The sequence below is a fragment of the Anomalospiza imberbis genome, chromosome 8 (assembly GCF_031753505.1).
Source record: "Anomalospiza imberbis isolate Cuckoo-Finch-1a 21T00152 chromosome 8, ASM3175350v1, whole genome shotgun sequence".
In the NCBI taxonomy this organism is placed as follows: domain Eukaryota; kingdom Metazoa; phylum Chordata; class Aves; order Passeriformes; family Viduidae; genus Anomalospiza; species Anomalospiza imberbis.
Genome location: NC_089688.1, coordinates 20,983,712 through 21,009,833, shown reverse-complemented (window position 1 = coordinate 21,009,833; position 26,122 = coordinate 20,983,712). Strand labels below are relative to the sequence as shown.

At 35.3% G+C, this 26,122-nt stretch overlaps 1 protein-coding gene across 2 annotated transcripts in view; it reads left to right on the top strand.

The window, feature by feature from the left end:
• LOC137478144 (adhesion G protein-coupled receptor A3-like) overlaps positions 1-26,122 on the top strand; it is a 255,839-nt gene that overhangs the window by 113,019 nt on the left and 116,698 nt on the right. For both annotated transcript variants that reach the window (XM_068197751.1, XM_068197752.1), the window contains exons 7-9: positions 10,074-10,287; positions 22,010-22,174; positions 25,555-25,753. In XM_068197751.1, coding sequence (XP_068053852.1) covers positions 10,074-10,287; positions 22,010-22,174; positions 25,555-25,753 — 578 coding nt within the window. The remainder of the gene's footprint in view (positions 1-10,073; positions 10,288-22,009; positions 22,175-25,554; positions 25,754-26,122) is intronic.

Here is a 26,122-nt window from a genome sequence, read left to right as displayed (position 1 = left end):
TTCTTTTCTACTCTTCCTCTGTAAAGAACTTTCATTTTTTTGAAGCAGCTTTCTTTTTCCTGGACATAGATTCTTAAAACAGAGTGTGGCTTTAAATGCTTTCTCAGCAATGATGGAATAGTGTTGTTTTAGATACTGTATTTGTTGAAATGTCTTTATAATTTTACCTGAAGTAATTCACATTGTTTCCCCATCATTCCTAGCAAAATTAGTATCCACTGCCCAATAGTAAGAACATTGAAAGAAATACATACTTTTAAAATGCTGAAAAAGGAGAAAAACCTAGATAGTGGGGAATTTTGTCTTTGAAAGAACTTTTGAAATATTTAAATTTAAGCTTAAATCAACTGAATGCATTCAGCCTCGATCTGTGTCACTTTTTAAGAGAATTGTCAGCTGTCTTGTGATAGGGATATTGGTTAAAAAGTGAGATTTGAAATTCCTTTTTTCATCTGGTGCCAAAACTTAAATATCTACACTCCCATTCAAATCTTAAAATTATAAAGATACATTTTTGCACATAGATTATTGTTAAAAGTTTCCTTTTCTATGTAAAATATGTTGCAGGAAAAACCACTAGCTTAAAATTAACAAGGAGTATTTTTTCATTTATTTTTCTCAGTGTACACAAAACATATTTTTGGTAACATCTGTTACTTACTCAAACTTAGGGACAGGTTTGAGATAATTGTTTCAATCATTTATTAATTTACAAGTAATTCTTAGTACATTAACACATTGTAAATATTGAACTGTGGGGGGCTTTCAGTATGTAGTAACTGACTAAACTCAAAACCTCAAGCAGGAAGGATGATGGATTAATTAGCCAGATTTAGATTTCAGTCCTGCAGTTTCTTGGCAGTCCACAGGTAGCTTGCTGCATTCGTGCAGAACATTATTGTCTTCCAGAATATGCAGGATCAAGACTTCAGCTCTACTTCTGCAGGGAGTACCTAATCACATGAGTAGGTCTAATTATGTTAAAATAGGAATATTCACACTAATAACCTTTCACAGGATTAGGTTTTGCAAGATATGGATAGTGATACAATTAGCAGTATTTAAATCCTCTTCCAATTACTTTTGTTTAACAATGTTAGCAATTCAGGATTTTCTTTAATAAGAAAATACTCATAATAACAGAATGTATATAAATCAGATAATAAAACTGTATATTTTGGTCTTTCAAAGATATATGGGGTAAATTCATTTTATGTCAGAGCTAAGTGGCCATTTGTTGGCCAAAGTTGGTTTCCATATTATAATTTAGTAGTATGAAACGAACAATGCGTTAACTTTTTGTCTCCAAATTCTAGATTTCTCATCTAATATGATCAGTCTCAAAATGGGGGGAAAGGACTATGTTGCCCTAAATTTAATGTTAAACATTATTATCTAATTTCTTTAGTGGCAGTGTAGAACACTGCTGCAAGACTGGGGGCATAAAATTAGTAACAGTTAAATCTTATAAATGTGAAATAGCAGAAGTATTAAAATGTTCATTTGAGGATGAAATTTTACTACAACATATTTTCTTTCATTTGTGCTCACACATGAAAATTCAGTTCAACAGAAATTTTCATCCCTGAAATCTTGCTGATTTCAATGCAGGAAATGTACACAGTTGTTTGATTTTTTACTGTTTTTTTTGTTGTTGTTGTTGTTGTTGGTTTTTGGTTTTTTTTTTTTCCCATAGCTTACTCTTATATGCTGCATTAGAGGTTTTTTAATGTACACTTGTATCTTATTTTCTACATTGTCTTTGACTACTGTTCCAAAGATCATGCAAAATAGCTGAAGGAATATTTAACCAGAGTGGAGTGAGAATAGCAGTGAAATGATGCCTTTTTAATCTTCAAACTCCTGCCCCTGAACACTTAACTGGCCATATTCAAAAGCCAGTTGCTCATGAACAAAACAGTGTTAAAACAAACAGCCTTGACTACAACCCATTGAGTATCTCTGAGGATATATTCTTTATTTATTATGGTAACATGAACATTAAAACACTGGGGTTAAATTTTATACTAGTGATTTCTAGGTAAAATTATATAAGCTTTTTAACAAACCTATGTTAATATTGTCCAATAACAACACTTATTAGGGTTTGCTGTAATTAATCTTAATTGTTATCATAGGAAAATTCCCTATAAAGCTTTCATCCTAATAATCTCTCTTTCAATTAAGTGAACTATACCATAGTGGCATTTCACATTTTTATAGCACATGTCGACATACAGCACTTTCTTTAATGTTTGTATAAAAATGGCTGTTGAGAGCTTTTGACACTGTCAGGTGGGCTGAAAGGAGTTTGGAATGCAAAAATTTAATACTTCAACAGAACTGTTGCTCATTCAGCTTTTCTTTTATAATTTTTTTTTTTTTAACATTCTGGCATAGATGAGAACTCATGCAGCCTTCTGGACTCTGGGCAATTAGGGACAATCTCTGACACCCTTGGGACCTTCCTGCCACCATCTTTCTGTGATCTGAGTGTGCAGTTACGATTTGAAAATAAAAAAGGTTTGAGGTTTGGAAAGATGAATGCTACCACTGCGCTTCCCAGTTAGATAAAGCCAATCAGTGTATTCGATTATACCTGTTGGACCCATTGGAGTGGGTCCAGAGGAGAGCCACAAGGATGATTGGAGACATGGGACATCTTTCCTGTGAGGAAAGGCTGAAGGAGTTGTGCTTGCTCAGCTGCAGATGTGAAGCTCCAAGACCTCAGTGCATCCTTTCAGTACCGAGAGAGTGTTTATAAGAAAAATGGGGACAGATTTTTAGTGGAGCCTGTAGCAATAGAATTGGGAGTAATGGTTTTAAACTAAAAGAGATCTGTTTACATTAAATATAAGGAAGACAGTTTTTACAGTAAGGGTGGTGAGACACTGGCAACAGGCTACCCAGAGACGTGGTGGATGCACCCCTCCTGGAAATATTCAAGGTCAGGTTGGATGGGACTCTGAACAAACCTGGGGAGCAAAATCCCTGCTCATTCTGGGGTCAGTTTAAAGGTGACATTTAAAGGTCCATTCCAACCCAAACCATTCTATGATTCTGTGATTTTGTAGAGCTGGGTGCTTTACCTTTCCATTGCTCAGCCATTTTATTAACTGCAAGCTGTAATGAGTATGCAAAGCCATGAGCCAGCCAGTTCACTTGCCATAAGGGTAATTTGAGTAATCAAAATTAGCTTTTTAACAGTGGGTTCCTGGCTGGTGCTGGGAAGAAATTTGTGTTGATGAATCTTCCAGTACCATAGCTTTCAATATGTCAATTTCAGTGTATGGCAAATAATCAAATGCTTTCCAGCTTCTGAAGTAAGTTCTGGGACAATTTGAAAATAAAAAATTGAAAAGTTGCAGCGCAGTTCTATTTGATAGGAAAGAATTCAGTGATGTGAAAACTATTTGCCTATTCTTTTAGATTTCTATGCCAGTGCAAAACAAGCCAATTTTTTAATTGTTTAACTGGAACAAAACCTTGAATTTCATATTGTGGAGATCTTTCAAGTAACTGTTAACATTTTACAAATTAAAATGTTATGGTTTTTGACATTTATATTAAATAAATGAAACCTATTATTAAATGAGTGAAACCTGTTACCTCTGTTTTTCACTGCCACTTGATTTCCTATCAAGTAAATCACTGCTATCATCAGTAAATAAGAAAGGGCTTTTTCTTGTGCTCCCTCACAAGACACAGTCCCTAGAACTGGTGCAAAAAGAATGATTTAGTTTTACAAAAGGAATCTGGAGGAAACTCCTGTAGACAAAGACAGGTTAAATAACTTTGGCTGGAAATGTCATCCATCTGCTGAGTGCTGGATGAAACCTGTATTACTTGGATTCAGCAGAATTGACTAGATTTGGATTGTACATTCTCCAGCTCAGCCTTTCTTAGTTTCTATCTAGCTGTAAATTATTTTAGTAAATAAATCAGATTAGTTATATAATCCAAGTGAGTCTTGAAGACTCATTCAAAGCTCATCTCAGCATATTTGCACTGGAGTTTAGCTTCTGTTTTGTGTCTGTGGAATACCTCTATGAGGTTAGCTGACACAGGTAACTGCAGCACCAGTAGCAATGGACTGTGACAGCCTGGGCTTACTGTCCTTCTAACTTATGATAAATCTTGTTTGCTACTTCTGCTGATCTCTTTTGATGCTTTACAGAAGTTTGCAGGAGTAAAAACACAATAAAGAACTTGTAGCTTTAGGTAAAACAGGATGCATGTCAGAAATTTTGCTCTGTGGTTAGTGGGTACCATTTCATTGCAGCACTTAGCATTACAAAAGAAACACAACCCTATAATTTAATTATAAGATGCTGGAAAGAAACAAAACCCAGCAACAAACCAACCAAAGCAAAACCACTGCTTGATATTCCTCTTTGAAAAGCCTGTATGAGAGTGAAAGGGACTGATAAAATGGTGTGGAATATCTCTTGCCATGCCAGCGTTATGAAGCTGGTGGAAATAAGAAGCTATTACACAAACAAAAGCTCTGCTTTTCCTGCAGTGAGTGGTAAATGAATGAGATACAAAGCTTTCTTGTTCCAAGCCCAAGAGACTTACCTTATTCTGCTGTTTAATACATGTTGGCATCTGTATTTTCTTGATACTATGTTGAAATTGGAGCCAGGCACAGCTTTTATTAAAACTGAAGCTTGGCCTCGGTTCTGTGTTCATTCTTGACTTCCTTGGCACGTGGTGCGGTCTGTGACCTTCTACACCACACGTTTCATTACTGCCAGCAAATTTTGCAACACAGAGACTGGCGTTGGTGTGCTGGCACCTCCCTTTTTGGCAGAGCTGGCTGTTGGAGCAATTCAGATCACGCTCTTTTCTCCAGTTCCCTTTGGTAAATATCAGATATAATTTGCAATGTCATCAATTCAGATTTTTAACTAATATTTTTAAATTTGTTTTTCCTCATTTTCATCTGTCCTTTTTCTTGGATTGGTTCCTTTGCTTTGTCCTCACTTCCAGCTTCCCCCCACTGTGCTTTCCATGCACATTTCTTTCCCACTGAGACTGTATACAAATATTAGAGCTCTAACTCACACTTTTGTCAGCAGGATGTGCCGCACTCTGTAGGCACACTCAGTTCAAATAAAAAGCCCATTGGCAATACAATAAATCAAGTGATTAACAAGAAGCAAAATGCCAACCTCTGTTTTTTTTTTCTGTCCCAGAAGCTTGTGGTACACTGTATAAAACTGAATTTTCTACCAATAAACTGAAGTCAAAGGTGTATCCTGAGACAAGAGCACTGTAGTGCTGAAATGATGTGTAGGCAGCCTGGAGAAAGCTGTGGATTTTCCTGTTTCTGGTTGTGTGAAAACTGTTGATAGCAAACAAAGCCAGTTAATGAGGACCAGAAAAAGTACAGCAGAAAATTGTTTCTGGTAGACTGAACATCAGAAGGTGCTGGTGTAGTACAGGTTTATGCACTTAGTAGCTGTTGAGCTGTAGAGCCGAGCTGCCCAGATTAAAGGATATGCACCAGGACATGCAACAAAGCTGGCTGGAGGAAGGACAGTTTCTCCACTATCTTGTGCTGGCCATGTGGTTAATGACTAGCCAGCTTTCTGTAGTGTTTAGACAGATCTGTTGCATGGGCCAGGTTTTGTGCTTACAGGTTTGCTTTTAGTCATCCCCCCAGGAGACAGTAGTGTGCACTCATTGGAAGTGAATATTATCTAAAGATAGTAATATGGTACTTAAAAATGTAACTAAAATATGGGTAAAATGCACTTTGTTATCTTTTTTACAAGCATTTTTGTTCCATGTATGTCAAAAAACAGCAGTATTTCCTTCGTACTCTTCTCCTTTCCAGCATGTAAAACAAAATAGAAGGCCAAAATTAGACGGGAAATTGAAATACTTTTAAAATCTCAAGAACTGAATTGTAAGGAAAAACAGGAAATACATGATGTGTGTACATGCGTGTGAGACAAATTCTCCTATAAATATATTAAGGGCGTATGTATTGGAGCATTCCCGTAGAGCTTCAGTGCACCTTGATATTTTTCTACTTTTGCTAATTGTTTTAAAAATAATTTCTATTTTCTTTTTCAACATCTTGGGACACTGCATGCATATTTTAATGCATGTAAATTAGGGGTAAATTCTATTTGAAAAGGACACAAGTGATAATCTTAATTCAGTGGTTTTTGTGTAACCTAATTCCTTCTCTGTATGTCCTCAGTATTCTAGTCTGGATCTAATCTGAAATACAAGACTAGATGGCTTAGAGAATCTGGCCTTCAGTCAACAAAACCCTTTTCTGCTGAGAAGTGAAAGATAACGAAAAAGATGTAATTATTGTAATGATGGGTTAGACCTTTAGATTCATGCTGCAATCAGTGATTCCTGTGGTGCTCTGCTGCAATCATGGTTTAGTGCTGACTGGAGAGACAAGACAGGTAAAGACTGTAAAACACTCCATCAGCTCTTGATCTGAATGCCTCGAGAGGAGTCACACCTCTCATTTGCAGATAGGGGTGCTGGCTCCAAGATCGAGGCCAGCACAGTGAATTGTCTTGGAAGGAGCATCTTGGAATATTTTTCAAGTGTGTAAAATGTAAATAAAATCCATGTAAATTACTCCCTCCCTTCCCAAGATGCAATAGTAAATATTTTCATTTTATGAGGCTGTTGTGTCTGCCATACACAAACATATGGATAAATATGAGCATCAGAGATTATATATATTTAGTAATCCCAATTTAGTCTTTATTACCCACATAATCAAAGAAAAAAAATTCAATTGTAGAGGGCTATGCTCGCCAGAGCTGTTATATTTAAAGTGCTGGCAAATCAATACCAAAATAATTTCAAATACTTTCAGAATGTCATACTTTATTCTCAAAGTCAAGCTTGAAAATGTGTGTACAGCATTAATAAATACTTTTATTTTTATTTTGAATTTGAAATATTGTTGGATTATGGATTTAATCCTGCTGCTGCTGATGTGACTCTACAATAATTTTTTAGCCATTTGGGATAAAGGGTATTGGTCTTATTCTGAAACTCTTATTGATGTGATTAATCCTCATAATTTGAGTTGTGTCACAGAAGTCAACTGGAACTTCTGCGTGAGTAATGATTGCAGAACCAGCCTCAGACATTTAAATCATTACTATCCCTGGAAAACAACTGAAGATTAGCTCTGGTATTAATATTTTTATGTGGACATCACAGAGATTAAAAGCAGATGTTTTCCAGAAGTACTTATGTTTACCTTCCATGGTCTGCAAATGTCATAATCCATAGAAATTTTATTTTTAATTTGAAAATGAGTTTTCAGCATTATTTGTCAATTTGGCCAATGCAAATAGACACATTCTCAAAGTTGGTCAGGAGGATATCCTAGCATAATGGTATGTTTGATTCCAAGGGTATGCTTAATTAATTTTGCATCTTTGTTGGCCCTAAAAAGGATTTACAAAGAAAAAGAAGATGAGTAAACTGTTGATAGGACTGATCATTTTTTGACATGCTGAAGTAAAGAAAACTTTTCATTCACTTCTGATCATTAATTGACAAAACCTGTAAAGAACACCTCATTCCCACTGCATTTCTGGGTTTGGTGATTGCCAAGGCTGAACAACAGAAGGGGTTATGGGAGAGCCTTGGACACCAAAGCTCAAGAGAGGGATAAATTCAGAATGATAGTGTTCCACTTCATCCATATGCTCAGCAGGTTATTTAACTTGACTCAAAGATACTGATATTCTAGTTCACACTCTTCTTATTTCATAGCCTCACAATATAATGTGTCACTCACTGCATCACCAAAACCATTTGACCTAGTACAGCATCCTCAGTTAAAAACTACTGTGTCAATGATAATTATTTTGTTTCTGTGAATAGTATCTATTGCTGTTGTATGTGTCACAGTATGCTTAATTTTTCTACATTTTGGTAGTAATTTCATTCATTTATGGCTAAATTTGCATTTCATATATTTCTTTATATTCCATAACTGACTTCGTAATGCAACACAAAAATCACAACTTTTTGGAGAGAGAGATTCTCTCCATCTGCTAGTTAAAGACATTTAATATAAATGCCTAAGACCAAGGATGCAGCTGTTAGGAATGAGGCATTAATCTGGTTTACCTTCTCTTCTCTTAATTAGAAGCTAAAAGTCATACAAAAATACTGTGTATGTTTCAAGGGATTTTTGGTATTGCATCATTGTCTCCATATAACAGGTGCAATAAGAAGGTAAATTACAGGATGTGTACACAGGTAAGGCAGGCTTTCTGAAAGCTGCACTTTATAGTCAAAGCAGACTTAAAATATTTCAGTAGAGAGCAGCTAGTCCTTTTTTATCCTCTGTGTGCTTCTCCCAAACAGCAGTAGCACATATTCACTTGTAGCAATTTTGAATGCTGTGCTGGCCAGCATTCTTCTTTGTACAAAAGTAGAAGTGATCCCTCTCACTGTTGTCTCAAAGCAGGTGATGAATGTACTACTTAACAAAATAGTAACAAGGGCCCAAAGCTGGGTTTGTAAGTGCAACTTCTCACATTTTAGGAGTTCTGAAGACAGTACCTGAATGACATAAAGAAGTTTGTTAGGGTGGAATGCTGAGTAAGAGAAAGAACACTATTGGTTGTCCACAAATTTTAGCAGTTGTAGAGCCAGTGATTATGACTTGCAACCTGGATAGGCATGGCTAAGTTCATCTGTATTTGTTATGGGCAATGGAGGATTTTGAGGAGCAAGTTTAAGGAGGATAAAATGGCAAGCAGTGAAATGGAAAAAAAAATACAGCACTTGTCAGAAAAATAGATGTTTGAGATAGTTATTAGTGGTGCAAATGGTGGAAGGGTGACCTTTCAGCTGACAACTCTGTAGGATGGATTGATATCAATGATGAGAGGCCTTTAAATGAAAACAGAAGACAAAGAATGGATAAGATCTGGCATTAAAATTCTCTTTCCTCATCCATGTAGAATGATAACCAAGGTGCGAGACTGTAGGCCTTTTGTCTAAGGTGAGGCTGCAGAGTGAAGTTAAAAAGTGATCCAGGCTCAGTGAGTTCTTTTGGTGTTGGAGCCTGAGGTAAAAATTTTCGGTTGTAGGAACTACTGTGCACAATGTACATGAGACTTTAGGACTGAGGAAAATAACCTTCAATCACTCACAAATCTATGAAATAGCAGACTTTCATCAGGGCCAAAAAGGTACATACCTTCCAAATTTTCATTTTTTTAAATTGTTTAGGCATTTGGATTTGTGATTATGACAGCTGTTTTTTGTAATAGCCTGCTTAGAATGTGCAGTATTCTCATTATTGGGGTGTTTCTGGGAGAGAGCTTTGAGAGATAAAGTTCATTTTAGAAATACGGTAAAAAGTATTCATCTTTAAATAGATAAAAAGAACTACTTAGATAAATATTTAATGTTAAGTAATTATCTAGAGAGTAGAGATGACTTGTGGAATAGGCAGAAGGAACGGGAAATGAAAAGTCATGGGGACAGTTGAACTTAAGGGGAAAGTTTAACTATTATTAGTCTTATTATTATCCAAATAGCAGGCATATGAAGTAGTTTAGGCTCTCTAGACAGTAAGTTTTGTTCTGGAGCACAGTGGGCATTTCCCCTACTGTCAGTGAAGTGGTCTTGTAAATGTTAACTGAACCTATATTAACAGCTGTATTTTTTCTCTAATTGGAAGACTCACTTTTTTATTCTGTACACTTGTAGAGTAAAGCATCCTGCCTTGAGAAGGAGGCTGGGTTGGAGCATCTCAAAAGATCCCTTCCAACCTCAATCATTCTGTGACCTGCTTAATGAAACTCATTTTCTGTAGATACTCTGGTAATCCTGTATTTATCTGGGCTCACACCAGTGAAAAAATTGTGATCTCTAGAGCTCACAACATGATCATGCTGCAGTGGGTAGTTAGTGGTCATATCTCTTACATTAGCATTTTCACATGAAGATATAAGAAGCTAGAATGTTATACAATTAGTTCACATTACAATATTCATAAGAGAGGAATTAATTGTGACTTTGTTTTCGTATTTTGTTTTGTTTTGTTTTCCCTGCAGCTGGGCCTCTGGAACTTCCTCTCTTCGAGCTGATCCCTTCACAAAGACAAGTGGTTTTCCATGGAGACCGCTTGCCTTTCCAGTGTACTGCAACTTACGTGGACAACAGCACCCAAGTGCAGTGGTACCACGCAGGACGCCTGATCGAGACCGATGAGGAGAGCGGCATCTTCGTGGAGGACAGCATCATTCATGACTGCTGCTTAATTACACGGTAACACACACCTCTTGTCATAGTCAGCCTTGCAGACAAGGGGAACAGGTTCAGCTTGCCACAAGCCTCATTAAAACGTGCATCAGGAGTTACTTAATTTGAAGCAGCTCAATTGGGTGCTTGAATCTGAACACAGGTAGAGATTTTTCATGGCTATGATTATCCGTGGTTCCAAATAGTACTTTTTGTGTCTAAGTATCCAGATTTGATCAGATATGGGTTTGAACCAGATAAAAACAGTTTCTTATATAGTAAACCATGAGAAGAAACATGAAAAAACAAGAAAAGAAGAAAAGCTTCAGTAGCATATGACTGACTTACAGCCAAACTGCTTCTTCATGACACCATCTAGAAGTCTGAGTGATGGACCTATGAAGAAATATTAATTGAAAAGCCTTGGATTAGTTTTTGTAGGTTCCAATATACTAGATCCTATATTCTTTAGTTAAGTAATCTTGTTTTTGTTTCTTATTAAATATTTCTCAATTTTTTGTGCCTTTTGCCATCTCTGTGCCTGTGTTCTTGAGGCATACAGAGATCTACAGATGCATTTGCTGATGTGAAAAGTGCAAGAGGAATGAAGTAGAGTAGTCTTACATAAAAGAAGCAAAAACTAATATTTGGCAGTGACTGTAACATTCCAGTTTTGCTTCAGTTTTCCTGTTAAACATTATTAAATAAATTATAAATTTCAGTGTTTATTTTTGGGTTTCATCTCAGAGTATTGGCTTGTCACTAAAAGCTGCTAAGTTGTTGCACACATCCTTTTGTCCTCTGCCAGTTTCCATCACTGATCAAAAAGAGAGTCTGATTCTGTGTGCATGTTCTGCCTTTCTCTTTGTAGAAGATGGAGTGAAAATAACTATGCTAATTAGCTCTGGATAATCATTAACATCTTTTCACTCAAACAGTTTCTATTAATATAATTGACCTGAAATGCTTCTTGAACTATCAAATAGAAGTTATGAAGGGAGTCAAATTAAATCCTGTCCACTGGGGACTTTTGGCTTTATTAATTTCATCTACCCACTGATAATTTGACCCCTTTTGGAGTCCTGTAGGTCTAGAGGCAGACCTATTCTCAGAGCTACTGGCTTTCTTCTAATATCAGTGAAAAGGACTATTAGACCAATTAGTACAGTAATGCCACGTGCATGAGCTATTATATAACTGCTGAGTCACTTAAATTAAAGCATGTTCTTCCTATTTCCATTATATCAAAATTAAAATACATGCTGTTAATCACCTCATTATTTTCAACTAAATGATATTTTGTAGTGTATAAGCAATTTTAAAAGCATAGTAATAAACTAAAATAAATAGTCTACAATTGTTTTCAAAATAACTATCTTTTTTAAAAAGCTGTAAGTAGCTTGACTGATTTTTACCTTACATTACTTCTTTTTTGCCAGATTGTAAAATAAAAACCATTGTCTACCATAGCATATTTTAATAAGGATGTTTGATCTCCTGCCTACCTCGTTTACTGTGCCATTTAATAGGTGACCTTGATGCTGATGGTGCAGTATGCACTGGAATGTGCAGTATGCACATCTATTCAGAAAAAATGTTCTTTAAATACATCATCACATTTGCTGTTATAGACTGGAAAAATACTCTGCCTTGCCCAAGTTATGTGATACAGACTGTTAAAATAAGGCAAAGTATTTTTAATAAAACTCCAAGTCTTTGAACAGCTGTTTAAAAGCATGCAACATTTTAATTTCTCGTTTATTTGCACTGTATGTGGCAGTTTGTAAGGTAGAAGGGCATCGACACTGCATTGACCATAGAGCATTATCCTTATCCAGCCAAAAATGCTAATACTAAAGCAGTTGTGCCTCTGCCTTGATGTAGGTGCTGATCAGAATTAACTTCTTAAAGATATACTTTCAAACCTACTTTTAAAAACTGTGCTATTTTAAAGTCATTTTTTTAAACATAAAGACATGTATTTTTGAAAATAAGAAAAGATTGGTCATGTTGTGATTGTTAAAATATTGTCAGCATTTCTTAATTTTAATCCCACCTTTATGACCATTTATGCTATATCCTAATTTATATAATTATTATAATAAAAATTGAAATAATATGTAATAGCATGCTTGTTATATGTTACAATAGCATGTATTAGTATGCTTATTACATGCTATTACACACTAATTTGTGATAATTCTTAAGGCTAAATCATGGTTGTACAAGGCACTGAAACACCAGAAAGACTGTGCCTCCATGAGGCTATCAAATGTTAAATATATGATTTGGACTAAAAATAAAGGTAACTTGACATCAGTTCTTACAGTATCATATTTTGCCTTTGCATATCTAGTCTTTACAGCAAATGTCCACTGTTTGTGGCTTTCTGTAATTGCACTAAAGGACAGACTTTGGCCTGTGCTACTTGGCAATTTAAAGACTTCTATAGCTGGTTTTGAACAAAGAGGTATAGTCGTGTTCCAAAAGCTGCTTATTCAAACATTTTTAGGTGGTTATTTTATTGGGCAATTCCAGATATTTCTGGATGTGGATTTACAATACAAATATCATGCTAAACCCTTCTGTTTTATTAACTGGCAGAGTAGAAGGATAAAATATCCAAATGTGTATTTTTTGTCTCCTATGATAAAGCAGAATAAACTAAAATAAATATTTTTGTTACAATAATTAAACTAAAGTTTTGAACTGTATTCCGGTCTGTGACATTTTTCTTGGCAAGGAGTATTCCCTTACAGGAGACCTTGAAAAGGTGTTTTCAATTCTGCTGCTAGCTTGCATTTATCATTTCTTGCCAATGATAATAATATTTGATTTTGCTGGTGTTTAATTTTCTGTCATTATGCCTGTGTATAAATGTCATAGTCATATATGAAAATATACATATGATGTGGGACTAATTTCCTATCATTTGTGAATGGATCTAGCTGAATTTGTTAATGATGCTGCTATGAAGACAGCCTGATTTCTTTAGCCTGGAATATCATATCAGTTTAATAATAAGCAGCAATTCTAACTCAACACATTCTGGTTCTCTGGTATCCCTGAAGCCACATAGAAGGATGGCCATGTAGGATTCTCTGCAGCACAGCATCTTTCCCAGCTTCCCCATGCTTCCTTTTAAGGGTTTGGAGAAGCTAGCAGGACAGTTATTAGAATATTCAACTAGAAAAGGAAACTATTTTAGTTCTATGAACCGAGAAACTCCACAGTGGCAGAGATACTTTAATTTTCAAGAAGTTTCTTATTTACCACAAAGAATATAATGACAATTTTGAAGTCTTTTTATTTCTATTCTGCAAATACTTGTGTAGAGTGTTTAACAGTGCTTATGCCCCGACAGCTGTAATAGCTGCTCTGGGACCATTGCAGTTCACAAGTGCTCCTTCTGAAAACATTAAACTGTGAAGTTAAGAACCCATAAAAAGGAGAGCTACACCTGGAGAAACCAACATGCTCTCAACTAAACCTAGGCTAACAGGTGCTGGGATCAAAAGTTGTTTTCAGATGTAATTTTTGTTGCGTAGGTGGATTTGCCACTGGAAATGCAGTCTCATAAGACTGAATTTTGATCCCCTGAAAATTGTGTTTTTCTATTGTAGTCTGTCCTAAGTATCTCAGTCTCCTAAAAATGGTTGACAAAGCCACTTTATTTTGTGGGGGGGTTTTAATTTAAAAAAATTAAGCTTAAGAAACTGTTTTTTAAAATCCTCTAAGTGCTTCTTTACATTGTGACAGAAGCCACTGCCAAGTAAATAATGAAATAATTAGCAATGTTTGAAGTGAGAGGTATATGATTATGTGAAAATCTCAAAAATGTGTGGAAGAAAAGTAGAATTTCTTCATTTCGTGGAAGAAATCAGAAATCATGGTCCACTTGTAATAGTGAAAGGGACAAAAAAATTTATAACAAATTAAATGTTGCGGGTTAAAACTTTTGATCATAATTTATGTTATCCAAACAGGAGGCTGAATCCAATTAATAATTTTTCCTGTTTGAAATTATCACTGCAGATATTAGTAAAGAATTAGGAGTTTGATTGAGGCAGTTTCACTAGAAGATTAAAGATTGTTTAAGATATGATTAGAGAAAGGAAATTGATTCCAGGAGTAGACAGGTGGTATCATGGCAAGTTTGACATCCAGGCAGACACTTCCTATAAAAAAGAACAAAATGCTTCCAGAACCTCGGTGTGAAAGGCAGAAATTCAAGGTGTGTAATGACCCAGATGATCCCTAAACTGTTAACTTTGTTTAACTTTGTTAACAGTTTGGGCAGGAATGCATCTGGAAAAGACATGAAGCAAGCAGCAGTGGTTTGTACAGGTCCTAGGTAAAAAAAGCGGTCTGAAAATCCCTGATTAGGATGTTGGTATGTTGGATACTTGACTGAAAGTTCAGATATGTACCAAATCATGGCAGAATATTGGAGATTGCACAAGATTAACAGGATTAGAACAGCTCCAAATAACTTGATTCACAAGTGTAGATATTTTATAATCCCTTTGTGTTCTGCTGTCATGAGTATTTTGGAGATGAGCAGCTATGGGTCATACCGAGAAATCCAGGGAAATAAGCAGAAAAAGTGTTCAGTGCTGATATTTTTGGCTTACCTAATTGACCCAGTTTGACCTTTAGCTTTCAAGGAGTTAGGAAACAAATGAAGCAAAGTAACAGTTTAAATTGTAAATCAATATTTCTGTATTATTTTGAGGTCACTTTAAACCCTGTAGGCAGTGGTATACAACTCATTTCAGGCACTGGAGGCAGAAAAGGACTACTGACAAATGCAACTTCACCAGTTGTTTTCTCATATATAAGATAGGAAGATAATATTTTAAATTATTGCAGAATATGATGAAATGCCCAGGGTAAGAGTTTCATTATGTGCGATTAAGAGCACCTTCATGTGAATTAATTTGGAAGATTAATTAAATGTAGGTCTTTTTATCTAAAAATATTTCTATTACCTGAATAAAAGTCAATGACAGTTTTATTATTAATCAGTGTGGGGAATACTTTAAAATATAACCTGTGGAGAGACTGATACAATGAAAAGCAAAAGCAGCAACCATGATACCCTCTGTCATTAAAGTAGAGACCATTACTAAGAATTGTACTGTGTCATAAAGCCTGAAGGCTTAATTTGGGTAAGTGCTTATTGAAACATGATTGAAAAATAGGCATTTTCACCAAAAAAATATATAAGTATTTTGGCTGATAGAATTAAAATAACCTAGAAAATAATAAATCAGAATTATAAAAACATTTTGATGGAGTCCTTGAAGAATGTTACAAAAATATACTTTCTTTGGCGTTGAGATCGGATTAAAAAGAGGCCTTGCACTAAATTTTGACCTCTCACTTCTGTCTCTGCTTATATCCAGCAGCTATATATGGGTCTATCCAGCCACAAGAGTGAAATGTTCAGTAGTAAGAACAAAAAATGACGCTTTATCCCCCACAAGGGAGAATCAGAGGATTTTGCTTTGACTTTTTAAGGCCAGAATGATTTTAATGTGGCACTTCAAACAGCTGCAGCTACACAGCTGAGGACATGCTGCACTGTAGCAGCAGTTGGGAGTCAACATCTCAGGGCTGGCTTTTTCTAAAGTATTTTTCCTGTCAACATCAGCTTTAGATATAATTATACATTTTCTCTGAGTCCAGGCAGTAGTTTGTAAATCTGTGAACCAAATGTGAGCATATCAGAGCATTTGTGACATACATCCAGAATCCAAGACCAGATAAACCACCCTAAATACTGGTGAAGCAAACCATTTCTTCAAAGAAACACTTGTTAGAAATATTAAAACAACAACTGAATTACTTTTTAATTTTCATGTATTTCAATCTGTTCAACATTGGGAATGTATTGTAGGGCATATTCCCATTGATATGCTGGAATTCCATGAAAATAGCTCCTTTCCCCTCCTTTTTCTCCCTGCAGGATAAAACACCCCCTTATATTTAATTGTTCATGGTATTGTGATTGAGTGGCTGCTGGCCATTACAAAATAAAGTTTACACTGTAAGAGATACACCAAATACTGAGAAAGAAGAGAGATCATTCCTGAAGTTTTTATGCAGGAAACTGCTGTCCTACCTTCTTTTTAGATATTTCCAAATTTCTTGCAAGTGGTCAAGTAAAACAGGTCAGTATTCTAATGTATCTACTGTACCCACCATCCCATAAAATATTAATTAGACAATTAATTTCTGCATTTGTATAATGTCAAAGTAATATGTATTTGACAAATAATTTGAAATTGTAAAATTAATTTAGTAGGGTTTTTTTGTGTGTTGTTTCCTTTTGTGTGTTGTTTGGGGGTTTTGTGATGACTGTTTTGGGTTTTTTTTTTTTTGCTGGTCCTAGTGGCATGTAATCAAATAATCAAAAATTGTCATAAGCAGATTAACACTTCTGAGTCATCTGGGAAATATTTTACTTTAAAAGCTTTTTTACACAATTTTGACTATTGGTTTTATTGGTGTTATTTTTTTTCTAAGAATCTCTGATAGTGTATGGATCACAGGAGTTAGGGTAATGAAACAAAGCTTCCTCTGAATATAACTTTGCAGCACACAGGCTACTTAAGGGGAGATGAAGGGCATACAGCAGGTGTAGCACCATTTCCCCAGAGGGCTGCAGTTGTATCCATCCTGCAGTCCATCAGCTTCCTGGTAGAACAGAATTAATAACAATAAACACATCTGAGCATCCCTAAACCTTTCACCAACTGACAGAGCAGCTAAGTGACAGACAACTGATTCATGAAGTACTTTAAATAAGCCCTGGCCCAGGTGTACTCTCTTCAGATATCTTTATGGCACTGTGCTACCAGAGATCTATCCAGCAGGAGAAAGTTTTGGGTCTCTAGGGCTGTTGATCCTTTTTTTTTTTTTCTCTTCCTACTTACGTTCTCAGCTAGACTGGCATGTATTGACTCCAGGATTGAGGGAGTTTGAAGATAAATACAAAAATCTTTATGTCTGCCCTTCAGTGCAGAGCAGTAGCTGATTGTCTCTACCTAACAAGCTCAGTGGGTGAGAATGAGCTCGTAGAACAAACCAAACACATTATGATATGATGTAGAGATGTTTAGTTTTTTGAAGTAGTTTCTGAAGGTGGTGTGGTAGAGTCACTCTAATATTAATAGTGTTAGTTTTCTCAATTTTATGAAAGAAATTAATGGCATATATGTAGGTCACAGGTACATTGATATCCACCTATAGAAAACACATCTCACTGTTAACTGTTGGGCAGCAAATGGATATTAGCCTGTGACACTGTTTTTGAACATTTGCATTTCAATTGAAGTAGTTTGAGCAATATAAAGGAAATACAGTGAGATGGTTTCACTAGCTGATATACAGCTCTTTTATTTTGGAAGTAGGTTTTTATTTGGTTTGTTGTGGTTTTTTCCCTCTGTATTTTTTTCTGTCAGTATATTGTTATTAAATCTAGGTCCTTGTCATGGTTCTAGAATGTGAACAAATTAGCTGATAGACTATAGAAAAAGTATGTTATAGCACATTACATTTCTTGAGTACCCATAGATGGTATTAAATGTTAAGTTAAGCTCTGTCTTTATATGCAATCAAAAGAAAAAAAAAGGATGCATATTGCATTACCTCTGTCTAAGAGACATTGATTACACCTGAAAATACTTGCTAGACTTCTCGCATAAAATGAATACCAACTTTCATCTTCCTTTTTTTCTTGCTGTTGCCTGGACACAAGTTTACTTCAAAGGCCACCAGCATTCTAAAGCTGTTTCTTTCAAGGGTAAATAACTAATTTTGTCAGAGAGATCAGACTAGCAATTTGAGTTCAGACGAGTGCCTTGATTTACAGATTCTCTCTTGATTTTCCATGTTTTAACCTTATGTCCCCTGTGAAAGGCTGTATTCTGAGCAGCAATGTACTCTGGAGAGCAACACTCATTTTTTAAATTGGATGTTAGTATTAATAATTTAAGGTGGTATGGGTTGGAGGCATGTTATGCAGACCTTCTGCCTGAACTGTGGGAACACATAGCTATTTCTCTGTCTGAAGAACAATATGAGAAGACCTAAATGTCTCCTGAGTTAAAGTAAATAATTTTTATTTTCCTGCAGGAAGACCAGTTGGTTCTTCCTGAATCTTACAGAAACTCAAGTCAAACTTTAAAGTATTTCTTGTGAAAAGCCAATCAAAATATGTTGTTAAAGTCTCTTCTTTATTTGTTACTTTGTTTCCTGGCATGCAAATGACTGCTGGGGCGTACAGTAAATGTTGCTATAGTACCTCTTCAGGACATGGCTGAGTAATTTTGCATAATGAGACCTACTTCTGATTGTCTAATTAGTTATGCATAGCTGTAGCAGTGCAAAACTATGCCTCAAATAGAACTCTATTGTCATAGGTTACTGATTACATGACTGTGGCTTCCGCTTGTATTATGGTTCCTCTCTTTATAACGACAAATGCCATGGGCCTCAGTTGAATATCAGAACAACCTTTTTATGCAATTGCATCAGCTGTACATTTTAATTAATTTTTCAATATGTCAATCACCACATTTGTAAAAAGGAATTCTATCATGCATGAAATTTCCCTGTACAAAAAATAATTATGCGTATTCTCTTTCCTTATTTCAATGTTTCTAATGAGAAGGTCACTATAATTTCAAAGGGAAAGTTAAGAAAAGCCTGCTAGTCATCCTTTTCTCATCAGGCAGCAGTCTTCCTATTCAGTTAGTCTTGATACCATCTCAAGAATGTCTGACTTCATTTTATCATCATAGTATATCACAGAATTGTTAAGGTTTGAAAAATCCTCTAAGATCATCAAGTCCAAGCGTTTAGCACTAAACCATATCCCCAGGTGCTGCATGCACATGGTATTTGAACACTTCCTGGGATGTGGTTCCACAATTCTGCTGGGCAGCCTGTTCCAATGCCAGACCACCCTTTTCGTAATATCTAATCTAAACCTTCCCTCTGCTGCAACTTGAGGCCATTTCTTCTCATCCTGCAAGTCAAAATTTCCTTGAAAAGTGGCAACTGTCACACTGCTGAGGAGTGGGATGTGATTGCTAATGCAGAGGGCGTAGGAGTCCTTGTTGACTCATACTCCACCCTTAGAAAAGCTGCATGGTAGGGGCAAGATTGTTGGCATTTGTGGCCTGATGTTTATTAGCTCCTGTGAGATAGGATAGTCAAGAAAAGAATACAGCCAAAGGAGCCATCCTCTCTTAATTCTTTTGTGGTTTTGTCAAGCTCCTAAATCAGAGTCCTGCCATGTTCTCAGGTTATGGGAGAGTTCTCGCCTTTAACCAAGACTTGTTGCCATTGCCAAGAGAGATCAAGAATGCCTTTTGACTATGAGTGAGAGTCTCTGCGTCTGCTTATGCAACAATGCCAAGACTTAAAATATGTAACTGACCTACTAGAAAACTTTGTGAAATAGAGTTTTGAAATTCTATAACCAGGAAAGGCCTGCTCTTTCCTTCTTGTCCGAGGACTGTGAAGTCAGTGTCTCCAAGGATTATAAGCAGAGAGAATGCTACAGGATCACACTGAGTGCTTTTTTTGAGTATTAAAAGACTTTTTTTAATTCAGTCCCCCAAATTCTCCCGAGATATAAGATCAATTTATCATTTGTCATATCCAGATGGTAAGTAAATGAACAGTTTCACCATTGGGCTTGCGATCAAAATATTCCAAGAGGAATACAAATGAATGCATCATTTACAGTGGCCAGATGGCAATTCAGAAGACAATTTCATGATCTAGTCACTATATTGCATAAACCTATTCTGGCTTGTTTTTTATCACCATCTGAAGAAAGGGCAATAAAAGATTAAAAGTGTGAATGTGAGCAGTTACTTGTCTTTTGAGATAATTTTAACAAGTGTTCAAGTATTGCATTTCTATCAGAAACGAGGCTGGTGTATCAGTAAATATTTGTCTCTAGGAAACATTTCTCTCTAGTAAATATTTGAGTCTAGGAAACTTCATCTGCTGAGGGGAGACCTGTTAAGCAGCAGACTTCATTTACATCAGAACACATTTCAGCAGTTTAAATAAATGGAAAATACACCCTTTATATTTATTTATCTGCTTACTTATTACTTGTAAAATTTATAATAAGCTGAAATATGGTATTTACCTACCATCACCATGGTTTCCAATTTTATCACATTTTTATTGTTAAAAATGATTGTAGATATTTTCTAGAAAATATATCAGAAGATCAGCACAACTATCATACATTCTATTCATTTGAGAAGTCTCCACATCTTGATGCCACAAGTGAATATACCTTCTACCTTTTCTTTCAATGAAAAAGCTTTATGCATGTTTGTTTTTAAAAGCTCTAGGAATATGATCTTTATTAACTGTCTATAAAGATGATGTGAGATTGTTATGATGGGTGAAATATAATATTTAATTAAAACATTGTTAAACTGGCTAATTTCGATGAAGTACTTCTACCTGAATGCAAAAAGATGTATTAAGAATTAGCTGAGAGGCTGCTGTTACTGGGCTATTCACCTGAGACTTCTTAAGAGAACAATTGCTTCTTTTGACATAAAAATACTGAACTACTCTATGAGAACAGCTAGCAATTCTTTTTCTATATGTTTTGCTGTAAAACTATGTTAGAATTCATTGTGAAAATGAAATGGGGGCACTTGGAGTTCAAAGCCATCATAAATAGGAATAATGTGATATTTTTAAAGTTACTATTTAATAATAAATTTCACTGAATATCTGGAGAAATATCCAAAATTTTGAAACAACTATCTTAAATCAAAGACTATTTCTCGTGGTTTACTTGTTTTCTGAGGACCTAAATAAGAGTCTCATGGTAGGTTCTTGAGAAAATCATCTTTCAAAATTTCAGGATCTACAAAAAAAGTGCTAAAGGTAACAAGTAAAATTTTTTAGATTTTATTTTAAATACAGATTTGAAATAAATGTATTAACTGTTAATTCAGTCCTTCAGTTTTTATAATGTACATTCTCTCTCACCCTACTGTGTTTCTTCCCACATAATTTTGAATTGTCTAAACCACAAGGCATATTCAAAGACAAGCCATTTCTGTAAAGCAAAGTAAATATTTCAGATAAATGCTACTTCTTTTCCTCTCCCAACTACTTTCAAAAGCTGTAATTTGTTTAAAACTGTAGTAAAATTTATTTCTAGCCCCATGGCAGATTTAAGATATAATGTGTTACCTTCTTAAAATGTAGTAGTTAGCATTATTTTTGGTCTATGACATCTGTAGAGTTGGAGTAATTGAATAATGTTCTACCCCTGATAGCAGAGTCCAGATTCTGGTGCTGAAATGCCACAGGAGCTATAATCACAGCTGAAGGCAAACGCATTCTCTGAGGGTTGGTTGTGTGGTCAACTTGAAATGCCTTCTGACTTCCAAGTGCTTGGTTAGGCAACAAACCAAATATTCTGTAATACCTGGGGAAAGCAGAATGGGCTTTGATAAATAGTTTATATTATTTTGTGATGATTTGTGTTATAGCCTGTTACAACCTGAGTAATCAATACAAATTGGTGCTGCCAAGAGCTTACTACCACTTTCATACAGTCTGTCCCTCTGATATCATAGACCAAACCCTATTTAGGTATTTTCATAAAAAATAAGTTAATGTCAGAAAGCCAGTGACTTGATATCTGTATAATTAAGTGTATAAAATAATGAATCTTTCATTTTTTTAGTGAACTTATCCTATCCAGTATTGACATTGATGCAACTGGAGATTGGGAGTGTCTAGTCAAGAACTCCTATGGAAATAGCACTAAACAAGTAGAAATTGTGGTGCTTGAAACAGCTGCTCCTTACTGCCCTGCAGAAAGAGTTATTAACAACAAGGGAGATTTCAGGTATGACTTTCTGGGTTTGGAGTGTTTTTCATATATTAATGAAGGTACAGACCATATTCATGCTTACATGATGCTTCAGTGTCAGTTACAAATCACTTATTTTAGTTGTCATTTTTATGTAATATGGTAGGAAGGAGGAGCACTGTATGATTTTGATGGGAAATGGGACCTAGTGCTTCAAGAGAAGCAGTGGTTTATGAAAGTCAGGAAGTCTAATTCTTCAGTATGCATTATGGAAAATTTTTAAGAAATTAGATGAATTGAGAAGGTTCAAATTTTTTCTTTGTAGAAGATGATAAAACTGCACTAAAGCATTAGAATATTAAATCTTCAGTGCTTTACTTTTTTAAATCTGTTCTGGTTCTGATGGCTTTGTTCAGCTGAGATTAGAGGTAAGAAATGTCATGAGACTGTTACTAAAATATTTCACTGAAGAGGATCAAAATCAAAAGTAAAATTATTTAGTAAAACAAATAACTTGTATGAGGTGAGCTAAAGGACACAAAGTTTTACCAGTATATCATATGCTTACAAAGTACACCTGTCCTGCTATCTGGATCTTAGGAGTCTACAAAATTTTGTAGACTAAGTGTAGCTTTTGCTCCATCATTACTTTTATCTACATATGCTGGTGGGGCTTTTTAAATTTTTAATCATTTTAATAATGTAATCATTTTAATCAGAAGAAAAGGTTTCTGTGGAATTTGGTATTGTTTTCAGTCAGCTGTAAAATGCACCAATGATATGCACAAAGCTCTTAAACAAAACCTGCTTGACAATCAGACTGATAAATGATGGCAATCCCATTGAGAAATCAAGACAGTAACTTGTTACCAAATGAATTATAATGATAATTCAGCTTGAATAGTTAATGAAAGTACATGAGGAAAGAAGCCTTTCTTAAATAGCAGAACTTTCTGTGAATATTTCTGACCTGAAAGCCTCTATTTATTTATAGGTTACCTCTAAAACTTAAAAGCCCAAAGGCTTTTTTTACTATTTCTTGTGTTTGAATAAAAGTAAAGGATTGAATTAGAAAGAAGTGGAAATAAAAACCTACTCAAATAATCTGTTTTCTCCTTACTACAAAGCTATTTTATTATGTGTTAACCTCAGTACCAGCAAGTTTGCCTTTTTCACTGAGGCAAAATTGCTGAGGCAATGCATATATATGGATTAAATTTCATTATAGACCTTTGACAATCATAGATATAGATTTTTTTTTGTCATCACAATAACTGGAATTGTGTTTTTTATAGTGGTTATGCTGAAATAGGTTTTCATTAGATCTTTAAAAAAATATATACCGCCTATCAGAAAACTCACACTGAATCTTTTAGATGGAAACTCTATGCAGTTCATGTTCTTGCCTTAAAATGACATCCTTTTCTCCATAAATAAATATATATAAATCTTCATGCTGCACAAACTAACACCAGGGGCATTTTTGTCATTTTATATAAATCAAAAGAACGAGAGTGGACATTTCTCAACCTATTGATCATCTTCCTAGAAATCTGTATAAATTTATTTTTAAAATGTACATGTAAGGATGCTGAGTCCATAGGTTCTTTTTGGCATTTGAGAGAATGAATTTAAAATTGTAGAGAATTTATGAGGCTCCAACTCAGCATTAGTGCTTGAAATTGTTCAAAGGTTTATCCTCAGAGACAGAGCTTTCACACCAGCAAGTTTTCTTACAAAGGTCTTTGAAGTTTTGGTAACATAACAAGTATGGAAGTAGAAAGAATTGAACCACAAAGGCAAAACTAGAAAGAGCTGTTCTTTTATTGGGCAAGAGAAAGGAAAAAAAAGCGTCAACTGTTAGGGGAGTGTGGCTATTTCAGTAGTCCAGCCTAGGTGGTATTTATAATTGTGTATCTGCAGCAAGAATTAGGCACTGAGAGTCAGAATGAGATGGCCTTTTCTATTAAGAGGTTTTCTCTATCATCTCTATCTTTTACCTTTTGTTTGGTTGTTGTTTTATAGAATGCTGTAAGCTTATTCTGAAAGGTAGACGATAATGTTGTTACATGCTATCATTCCTAGTCATAAAGGGCAGATTCTGCTCACTGTGACAATACAAGGCTCAGAATTCTCTCTTTAGTTTTACTTTTGAAGTAAGTTGCCATTTGCATTAATGCAAATGTTTTCCTAAAAATAATATTGCATCCCAGAGGTAAAAGTCCTCTATGCTGCTATATGTTCTGTATACTACTTTCCATATTTTGATTTTTTGGGAAAGCTCCTTTCTTGAATCATTTTTTTATCAACTGTTATTACATCACACATTGAATTATTTCCGTGACAGCTGTGAAAAATAAAAATATTCTTCTTCTTAGCTTTTCTTTGAAATGAAGATAACTTTTATAGCCCAAAACCTTTCAGTATATTATGTAACAATGTACAATTGTGCATTGTGTAACTAGAGGAGCTAATGCATTTGTTTGAGGAAAGGTTGATTGCCAAGCTGTCATTTCAATGAAAGGCCGAATATTTTTGTGATTTATTTGGTTCACTCATTACATCGGTGCAATTAAAGAATCATATCCTTCCCACACCTGCTGACTCGCTGGTGATATGCTTATGGCCTTCTTAGATTTCTACCAATTACCTGATGCTGCTATGTCCACACTAGGCTGTAAATGACAATAAATTTGGTATCTATAGAAATAGATCCAGTTGTGCCATTCTAGAGAATGCAGCAGAAAAACACTTTCTCTACACAGAAAGTATGTTTTATAACAGACCAATCAGCTAAATAGAAGAATTCTGGCTGCTCTTGATTTAGTATGTTTTCAAAGACTATTTTGGAATCATACTAGATAAATCATGTATAACTAAATATCTTATTTTTGAGGGCTAGTTCCTTCCTCCTTCATGACACATGATCTCTGCTGAAATCTTGTACACTGGTTTCTGAGACATTTGGGACTTTTTGTTTTCTCAAGGCTTTTTAGTGGTGGGTCAAAATGCAAAGCAGAGATTGTCAGGTACATTTTGAGCACTTAGTTTTAAGAGCATTTAGTAAGAGAGTTTCTTTTTTTGGGTTTTTTTCCTTCATGGACTTACTGCTCTGCTTTTTGCAGTCTGCAGACATTAATGTAGTAAAACCACCAACCATATCTCTTTCCTTAACACTAAACACCTTCATGGAATTAATGCAGAATGAATGTGTGACCAGCCAGACTTAAACCTTTATAATTCTGACATTTTCCAAGGAAACAAAGTAATTCATTATAAAACCTTATGAAGTAAAAGCTAAAATACCTTTTTCTCTCATATATCACTTGATGTTGTTGTATATGGTTATTGTTATATACATCTATATTGTAAGTTGCCTTTTGCTTTTTAATTTTTTACTACCATGCTGTTTATAGGTGGCCCAAAACATTGGCTGGGATAACTGCTTACCAGCCCTGTCTCCAGTATTCTTTTAACTCTGTTCCATTTCACAATGGCGCAGAAGAGGCAAAGGCATGGCGTAAATGTAACCGAACTGGGCGCTGGGATGAAGAAAACTACTCTGAATGTCCTTATTCTCAAGAAATAACTCAAGTTCTTCATGCTTTTAGTCAGGTAACATTTTGAAATCCAAGGCTCCCCTTCCCTAGTACTGATTTTGTTGATTAGCTTGCAAAAAATGTCAGTCCAGCCACAAGTTCAGGATAGATGGACTTCTAACAAAATGCTTTACTTGAAAGACAATCATTTGTTTCTATGGTAATTGGAAGTTGTAGTAGGAACAAGTGCACAGCATTACCTTTATCTTAATACTTTTTTCCATTAGATGCTTAGAGTGTAGATGATTATTAGTAATGCTGGCAGGGTGATCAGTGCTTGACTTTCCTTCCCCTCATGCAGTTTTCCCCTCATGCAGAAGGAAGGAAGGAAGGAAGGAAGGAAGGAAGGAAGGAAGGAAGGAAGGAAGGAAGGAAGGAAGGAAGG